This window comes from Molothrus ater, chromosome 12, assembly GCF_012460135.2.
Source record: "Molothrus ater isolate BHLD 08-10-18 breed brown headed cowbird chromosome 12, BPBGC_Mater_1.1, whole genome shotgun sequence".
Classification (NCBI taxonomy): domain Eukaryota; kingdom Metazoa; phylum Chordata; class Aves; order Passeriformes; family Icteridae; genus Molothrus; species Molothrus ater.
Genome location: NC_050489.2, coordinates 20,273,836 through 20,282,606, shown reverse-complemented (window position 1 = coordinate 20,282,606; position 8,771 = coordinate 20,273,836). Strand labels below are relative to the sequence as shown.

The window sequence follows — 8,771 nt, the reverse complement described above, 5'->3', positions numbered from 1 at the left end:
GATTTTGGAAAGCACCTTTCAATGACTGCACGCTAATTACACCTGGCATGACAGAGGAGGGAATCAATCCATAATCTGGTGTACAGAAAAATAGAAATCTGCCTGTACAAAGTAGTATTAAATACAATTGTCAGTGATGGCGCATTCTTTGGTCAGTGTTGATCAAGTGCCTCATTGCACTTCTCCATCACTAGGTTTATGATCTGAGCCTGTGTGGGGCTGGCAGCATGAGGTATTTTGGAGAGCGCCAGTGAAACCCTTTTTCCCCTCATGGAAAAGGGAAGAAGGACCTGATCCTGCCCCCCCCCCCCACAGCTGGGAGCACCTCAGTTCCTCAGGATAGGGAATGGACTGAATTGGTCTATGCCCTGGAGCCAAGGGGGCCAGGAAACACCCAGACTACCCCAAAACCTCCCATCCCCACTGAGTCTGAGCTGGGGATGCTCACTCACTTTCTCAGTGAGGAAGACATGGGCACAGGGTTTAGGAGGGATTTGGCCACCCTGGAGAGAGACCAACGTGAGTCCAGAGGGGTGAAATGAGGTGGCAGCAGCGGGCTGGGGGTCCCTAATCGTCCTCCTCGCCGCCGCCGTAGAGCTCGGCCAGCTTGCGGAAGCGGCCGCCCCAGTCGTTGAGGTAGTCGTAGTCCTGGTCGCCGTCGGAGGCGGAGGAGTTGAGGGAGCTGAGCGAGGTGGCCTCCGAGCCGCTGCCCTCGTAGTCGAACACCAGCAGCGAGTCGTAGGGGGGGGCCGTGGGGTCCGTGTCGGCCGCCTTCAGGTTCTGGGGGAGCACAGGGGTCAGCACCCGCGTCCCCTGCGCTGCTGTGGCAGGGAGCTGTCACCCCCCGGGCTCTCCAGCACTCACCTCGTCGATGAAGTTGCCGATCTCGTCGGGGTTGGCGGGGCGGGGCCGGTACTGCGGGGCCGCCATCAGCGGGGGGGCCACGTCATTGCGGATCACCTCGGGCCGGGCATCCAGCCCCCGGTGCAGCTGGCTCAGGTCATAATCCTGGGGGGACAGGAGGAGTCAGGGATCGAGGGACAGCCATGGGCACCGCCACCACCCCTTGGTGGGCAGGGTCCAGCAAGCACAGCCATCCCACCTGGTCCTCCTCGCCGCCGCCCTCCTCGTCGTAGTGGTACACGTTGTCCCTCATGTCGTCCTCGGGTGGGAGCAGTGGTTCCTTCTCCACCTTCCTCTTCCTCACAAAGAGCAGCAGCAGCAGCAGGAGGACTGCAGGCACAGGGAGGGGGTGTCAGGGCAGCAGGCAGGGGGTGACCCGCACTCTGTCCCTCCCATCCCTGTCCCGGGTACTCACTGAGCAGTGCCAGGATGCCCCCCAGGATGCCCAGGATGGCGGGCACGCCCATGCCACCGGAGATGTAGGCTCTGCGCTCGCAGTTCTTGGCTGGCCCCTCGCAGCTGCACACCTGGGCTCGCACTGCTGTGATCTGATCCTTGCCCTGTGCATCCAGCAGCTTCAGGAAGATGTTGTACTCGCCCGGCTCCAGCTCCTTCTTCATGTTCAGCTTCACCTCGTCTTGGTGAACCATAGAAGCATTTGGGTTGGAAAAGGTCCCCAAGATTATTGAGTCCAGCCATCCCCCAGCACTGCCAAGGCCACCACTGACTCATTTCTACAAGTGCCATATTTACACAGCTCTTAAATCCCTCTAGGGATGGGGACTCCACCACTGCCCTGGGCAGCCTCTTCCAATGCCTGAGCACCTTTTCCATTGATGAATTTTCCCCAATATCCAACCTAAATCTCTCCTGGCACATCTCGAGGTTGTTTCCCCTTGTCCTATATCTTAGGAGCAGATCCTGACCCTCACCTGGCTGCACCCTCCTGCCACTAAGTTGTGGAGGGCCAGAAGGTTCCTCCTGAGCCTCCCCAGCTCCCTCAACCACTCCTGGTGCTCCAGCCCCTTTCCCAGTTCTGCTCTGGGAACACCCTTGGCACTGGCACAGGACTTTGCCCCGTGGCAGGTCCCCAGCCTAGTGCTCATTGCGGGCCCAGCACCAGAGCAGGTGGCACCCACCTGGTTGCACCACACTGACAGTCCAGTTGCTGCCAGAGCCATACATCAGCTCTGCCTTGAAGGGGTGGGTGTTGGGGGGCAGGTCCTTGTCGATGATCTTCAGCGTCTGCTCCTCGGGCTGCCGGTTGCAGATGTCGAAGCTCCGGGCCTCTGGCACGGGCCCGTTGTCATTTACATCCTGAAGCACGAGGAGCAGTGTCCCCGTGCCGGTGGCATAGTTTGGTGACCCTGTGGGACTAAGAGTCAGCGAGGCACCTCCATGGGGGTACACGGAGATGGACACGGGGGCAGCAGCTGGGCACCCTCACCATTGTCCACGGCCAGGATGATGGCCTTGTAGGTGCTGTTGATGGCATGTGCTGACTCCCGGTCCAGGGGCTGGGCTGCCGTGATGATGCCGTTCTCAGGGTCAATTTCCAACCACCCTGCAGGGTCACTGCCCATGCGATACCTGGGGACAGCCAGGGGTCAGCAGGGGGAGAGGAAGGGGCACACGGTGCAGTGCAGCCCCTCAGACATCCCAGCAAAGCCCCCGCCACCATCACCCTCCACTCACGTGATTTTCTGTCTCTGGTCCTTGTCGGGGTCCTGGGCTGTGTAGGAGGTGATCTGGTATCCCACTGGCACATCCTCCATCACCTCCACCTGCTTGACTGGGGGCATGAAGATCGGGGCTTCATTCACGTCCCTGACCACCACCAGGACATTGGCTGTGGCAAGATTCAAGGCCACGGTGAAGGGGACCTGGTTCTCCACTGACACCACGAGCTTGTACCGGTTCTGGGTCTCATAATCCAGGCCCTGGGGGTGGGAGAGAAGCGGGGTAGTGCCAGCAGGGAGTCAGCTGGTGCTGAGGCAGCCATGAGGCAGCAGGACCCACCTTGGCAGTTTTCAGGAGCCCATCGTTGGTTTTGGGGTCAGTGGTGATCTCGAAGTCGCCCTGTGGGTCCCCGCTGCGGATGCGGTAGACGGCGTTCCAGGCCGGGGAGCCTGGCAGGTCCTGGTCTGTCACGTGCAGCCGGGCCACCACCACCCCCACCTCATTCTCGTCCACTGACGACTCATACTGCAAGATGGGACAGGGACAGTCACCTGTGTGGCCCCAGGCACCCCAGGTGGGAGCTGGTGCCACGATGCCCGGGGAGGGCAGCAGCTGGGGCTGCGTGGTACCGTGGCAGGGTCGAAGACGGGAGGGTTGTCGTTGGCATCAGTGACTTTGATGATGGCAGTGGCAGTGTTGGTCAGGCCAAAACCTTCCTGGTCTGCAGCCTGGATGATCAGCGTGTAGTTGGGAGTGGTCTGCAGAGCAAAATCATCCCAGTTAGGGCTGGGGTGGGGATCGGGGTGTTTCCCTCCTCCAGGCATCACCTGCCTGCTCCTCCACCCTTCTCCAGCCTCGCTGTTTCCTGCTGGCACACAGGCAGCTGATGTCCCGGCTGCCCACCCAAGGGGCTGGTACTGTACCCACTCCAGGGCTCAGCAAGGCTGGGGGCTCCTGGAGGGTCCCCAGCATAGCTCCTGTAGACACCCCTACAGCCAGGGACAGTGACCCAGGGATGGCATGTCCCAGAACCAGATGGACCCCAGGGCTGCAGTATCCCTTTCTCCCCATGGCACATCCCACTGTGGGGCAGCCCAGGTTCCCTTGGGCTGTGGCAAGGGGCCCACCTCCCGGTCCAGTCCCGTGCCAATGACACTGATGATGCCGTTCTTGGCGTTGATGGTGAACATCTGCTGTGCACCCTTGGGCTCCTCGCTGAGGATGGAGTAGCCGATGATGCCATTGTTCACATTGATTGCATCATCTGCGTCCGTAGCGTTCACGGTCATCACAGATGTGCCTGGACATGGGGACAAGCCAGGGAGATGTTACTGATGAGACAGAATCCACTGGACACCCTGGCACTGCTCACGCTCAGGGCTCTGCGTGGTCCCAGCTCAGAGTCACCCACGTTACCCGGCTTTGCGTTCTCCTCAATGTAGCCAACAAAGACTTCCTGGGTGAAGACGGGCCGGTTGTCGTTCTGGTCAGTGACGGTGATGATGATCTCCATGGGGTCTTCCACGGGCTGCCCGTTGGCCGACACGGCGTGGGAGTAGAGCTGCAAGGGCACAGTCAGTGTGCGTGCAGTGCCCAGGACTGTCCCTGTCCCGCCACAGATGCCCCCTCACTCACCACGTATTTGTTCTTCTCCTCCCGGTCCAGGGGTTTGGTCACCTCCAGCCACCCCGTCTCCCTCTCGATGATGAACACACCCACGGGGATGGTGTCCGCTCCCTGCCCCGTGATGCTGTAGAAAACCTTGGTCTCCTTGTCCTTGTTGGATTTGATCTGGCAGCGAGGCAGGAAGAGGAGGGTGAGCCATGTCCCAGTGCCCCAGGGATCCCTCGGGGCCCTGCCCGGTCCCCACGGGCACACCCACCTGCACCAGCTTCTTGGGGAAAGGCCCCCGCTCGTTCTCAGGGCAGTTGATGGGGGGGATGACCCAGTCCCTCTTCTGCCGCCGGAGGCCGTGTCCGTGCTCCGGGAATATCAGCACATCTGGCACTGTGCTCTGTTGGGACAGTGGCTCTGCTCAGTGCCAGCCCCTTGCTGAGCGCTCTGCACCAGGGACAGAGGCTGCCGTGACCCCAGGGAGTGGGTCTGAGCGTCACCTGCTGCATCTGCTCATGGTGTCGGTGCTGGTGCCGCCGCCGGTGCAGTGTCACCTTGGCTGAATGCCTCTTGCCCACCGTGTCCCAGGTGTGCACAGCAAAGGTGATGTCCCGCTGCTGGAGCTGCAGGGGCCGGGTGGCAGTGACAATGCCATCCCTGCTCACCTTGAAGCGCGTGTCATCCGGGAGGAAGGCGGCACGGTGCGACTCGCCACAGTCCACAAAGCTCACTGGGGACAGGGGACCGAGTGGCAGAGGGTTCTGGGGACATGGGCACACACAGCACAGCCCCACCCCAGCACTGTGTGGGGTCACAGCAGTGGTGGGATGCTCCACACACAGTGACACATGCCCTGCCAGGATTCCATCCTGGGCACAACACACACTGCATCCCTGCCCTGGCTTTGGTCCCGGATGGGACACAGCAGGACCTACCGTGCCACAGGATCCCTGCCGGACAGTGACAATGGGGCAAGTGGCACCTGGCACAGCATGTTCCAGTCCCCAGCACCATGTATGGCGTGGCACCAGGCACGGCACATCCCCATATGGGTGTATCCCTGTGGCACAGCATGTCCCCAAGCATGGCATGTCACCACCACTGTGCCCACTCTGCCCCAGCAGCTTTTCCAATAAAAACAAGGGCAGCAGTCATCCACCTGCACTGGCACCCAGTGCCCTGGCAGCCAGGCCCCTCAACCTGCCCAGGCACCTCCGGGACCCCCAGCCCCAGGGACAGGCGCGGGCCCGGTGTCACTAGCTGGGCACAGTGGAGCTGGGCCACCAAGAGGCAGCGGTCAGCGGGCATCACATGAGCCGTGCCGCGCTCCCGAACAAACATCCTTTGTTTGGGACAGAGTTATTGGAGCCAGCGGCACCCGGGCTCCGCAGCCAGCGCTGCCTCCATCGCCCCGGCGTGACCCGTGCCGCGGTGGGCGGCAGGCAGCGCCGAACGGATCGGATCGGAACGGAACGGGGCCCGTGGGTTACGTCAGCCCACGAGCAGCCCAGGAATCCGGGGTGGCTGCGGGATGGAGGGGGAGCAATCGCTGCCCCCCTGCCCACCGCGGTGCCCCCGACCCGGCCCGGGAGGAGCCGCCGGCGCGGTGCCAGCCCCGCTCAGCCCCACGGCGGGACCCCCGGCCAGGGCGGGCGGAGCCGGCGGGGCCGGCTGGGCAGGAACGTGCCGGGGCAGGCGGGGAAGGAGAGGCAGCCGCGGGCGCAGCCGCCGTGCTCGGCGCTGTTCCAGGGCCCGGGGGGGTAGCGAGGGGCGGCACGGAGCCCCCAGCCCCACACTGGCTGCAATGGGCGCTCAGCGCTCAGCCCGCACTGGGTTCGAGGAGGGTGCTCTGAACCCGCTCCCCCCTTCCCGCTCTCCCCCTTTCCAACTCCCCCCCTTCCCACCTGGCTGTGCACAACCTGTTTTTCCAGCTTGGCTGAAGGAGGGGTGGCCCCAGCGCTCCTCTCCCCGGGGCTGGGAGCTGGGAGGGTGGAGGGGGGGCCCTCTCCTGGGAATGATGGGGGTGGGAGAAAAGGAGAGCTCAGGGAGTCCTACAGGGGGATCCCCCCACTTCAGTCCCCCACCACCACCTACAGGACACTGGGACAACCAGACTGGGACAACCAGGCTGCCAAGCAGGGTGTGGGGCTGAGACCCCGCACAGGGGATCAGGGCAGCCCCCCAGAGCCACCTCCTGTCCTGTGAGGTCTCAATGGGGCTGGGCACAGGCAGAGCAGGGTGTCCCCATCCCTGCAGTGCCACCACCCCGTGTGTTACACACGCAGCTGTGCCAGGGCAAGGGGCTCACCTCGGGGTGAAGGTGCTGCGGGTGACACATCCCACTGACGTCACCCCAGTTTCGCTGTGACTTCAGACTCTCGAGGTTTCTCCACCCAGGACCGACGGGCACTGTCCCAGCCCCCACCACGTCCCCGAGCCCCCCAAGTCCCCCTGACCCACAGAGCAGAGCCCTGGTGACGCCGCAGCCCCACGCAGGTGCTGTTGTTCGCCGCCCCGGCGCCGCGCGGGGCCTGTCTGGGCCTGTCGGAGAGAAAACATCGCGCTCAACTCATCAAGCTAATTACAGGCCAGCTTGTCAGCCCTGCCACAAGCTGTGGGTGCTCGGTGGCCCAGCATGGCCTGGCATCCACGAGGCTCGGCCACCCCATGGCTGGCATTGCTGTGGCACAGCTGTGACTCACTGGGTGCCACACAGGCCTCAAGGGCAGATGGTCCCTTCCTTCCTCCCACGCCCTGGCTGTGCCCGGAACCCAAAACTGAAAGTGCCGGTGCCAGACAGAGGATTTCCAGCAGGTCTCAGTGCTGTGGGGAAGTCAGCAGGGCTGCCCGTCACCCTGGTATCAGGCCCAGCCCTGATGGACGTTGGTTATTGCACGTTAATGATCAACCACAAGGCAAACACACACAATTCCTGGGGTAGGGGCAGGGTCCAACTCCTGGCTCTCCCAGGCGAAGCCGTTAGAGCTGAGGATGTTTGGGAGCCTTGGTGCAGCACTGGGTGCTTGGTACCCCTCGGTTCTGTGCCCACCCAGCCCACCCTGGCACACACACTGCAGTGCCAGCACCGCTCTCAGCCATGAACTGGTGCAGATGGTGACAGCCACTGCACACAGCCCCAGAGCCCACGCAGTCCCTTTTGGGAGCCCGGAGTGGCAGCAGGTCCCCAGCACAGGGGTCCCCAGTGCCCCCTTGCCACACCAGAACAGGGCTTTAGTGCCAACACAGTGGGACACCAACGTCCCCAAAAGCCCAGGAGCCCATCCTGGTGGCCGTCCCCATGCCAAGAGCTGCCCTGGGGGCGCACACAGTGGGTCCAAAGGGGGGCTCACCCTGGTGAACCCAGGGTGCCAGGTGAGGCACGGGGCAGGGAGGCGCCTGCGTGCCCCACACCCCGGCCTGCCGGCCCCGACAGGTCTGCGGTGCCTGAGTCAGCGCCGCCCGCGCCGGCGCGCCCCGGGGAGCGGCTGCCGCTGCCCCCGCGCCCGGCCCGCCGTGCCAGCCCCGGCACTGCCCCCACTGCGGCCCCAGCGCTGCGGGGACACACACCGGGCTCTGCCCCCTCTGCCACTGCCACCACAGCAAGCCTGTCCCCACCGCCACAGCGCCATCCCCACCGCCACAGCACTGTCCCCACGCCCGCGGCCATGCCAGCACCACTCGGGCACGGAGCCACGGCTTTTTTTGCCCACCCCCGTCCCGGACACCCCCCCTGTACCCATAGTCCCGTCCCCGTCCTCACAGCCCCCCTGTCCTCCGCAGCCTGTTGTCCCGCTGTCCTCACCCCGTCCGAGGGCCCGTCCCGCCGCCACGCTGTCCCGCGGCACCGTCAGGGCGAAGGTCTCGGCGGCAAAGCCGGGCTGGCACGACGCTGCCCGCTGGCACAGCCGCCGCTCGCACTGTCCGGAGAGAGACGTTAGCACCGGGCACGGTCCCGAGCGAGGTCCCGCGGCCCCGGGCAGGGTCTCGGCGGGGTCCTGCCGCCCATTCCGTGGCTCACCTGGAGCAGGAGCAAGAAGAGGCAGAACGGGACCGAGCAGCCCGCCCGCCGCCCCATGGCCGGAGCTGCAGCCGGTGCCGGTGCCGGTTGGTGCCGGAGGGATCGGGCGCTGCCGCCACGGAGTCGCAGGTGCGTCCGGTCCCCTCCCGCTCCCTCCTCGCAGGTGTCCGACCCCGCGAGAACCGCCCCGTCCCGCCCCGACGGGAGGCGGTCCCGCCCCGCCCGCACTCGGAACGCCGGTATTCCCGGTACCTCCGACGCCCGGTATCCCGGTACCCCCCTCGGTACCGGTGCGGAACTTCTCCCACGGTCCCCGGTACCCCCAGTACCCCACCAGCCCCCGGTACCCCAACACCCCCGGTGCTCTGCCGTCCCGGGTACCCCGGCTCGCCGTGCCTCTGACACTCCCCGTCCCAGCAACACAGCCCTCGAGCTTTCCGTGCCTCTCCCACCCAGGGCAGTGCGAGCAGGGGGTGTTGGGGGGTGACAGGAGCCAGGCACACCCCAGGGTGCCCCCATGCCATGGCCCCAGATCCCAGTTCTGCAGCAGGGGACA

At 64.6% G+C, this 8,771-nt stretch overlaps 1 protein-coding gene across 1 annotated transcript; it reads right to left on the bottom strand.

Moving 5' to 3' along the window:
- Positions 1–551: 551 nt before the first annotated feature.
- On the bottom strand, positions 552–8,272 carry LOC118691206 (cadherin-1). The gene is made up of 16 exons (XM_036390318.1): positions 8,216–8,272; positions 8,000–8,114; positions 4,698–4,927; positions 4,466–4,597; positions 4,219–4,374; positions 4,000–4,144; positions 3,711–3,883; positions 3,213–3,341; positions 2,923–3,108; positions 2,599–2,843; positions 2,351–2,493; positions 2,043–2,270; positions 1,319–1,540; positions 1,103–1,233; positions 865–1,008; positions 552–780 (listed from the first exon to the last, which is right to left on the bottom strand). Exons 1-16 carry the CDS (start codon positions 8,270–8,272, stop codon positions 568–570), a joined length of 2,649 nt encoding a protein of 882 aa, XP_036246211.1. The 3' UTR covers positions 552–567.
- Between the last annotated feature and the right edge of the window lie 499 nt (positions 8,273–8,771).

Coding starts and splice junctions, on each gene's coding strand:
- LOC118691206 (XM_036390318.1), bottom strand. CDS start 8,272: ATGGGGCGGCGGGCGGGCTGCTCGGTCCCGTTCTGCCTCTTCTTGCTC. Junction 3,109..3,212: donor CCGTCTTCGACCCTGCCACG/GTACCACGCAGC, acceptor CCCATCTTGCAG/TATGAGTCGTCAGTGGACGA. Junction 1,541..2,042: donor TGTCAGTGTGGTGCAACCAG/GTGGGTGCCACC, acceptor TGGTTCACCAAG/ACGAGGTGAAGCTGAACATG.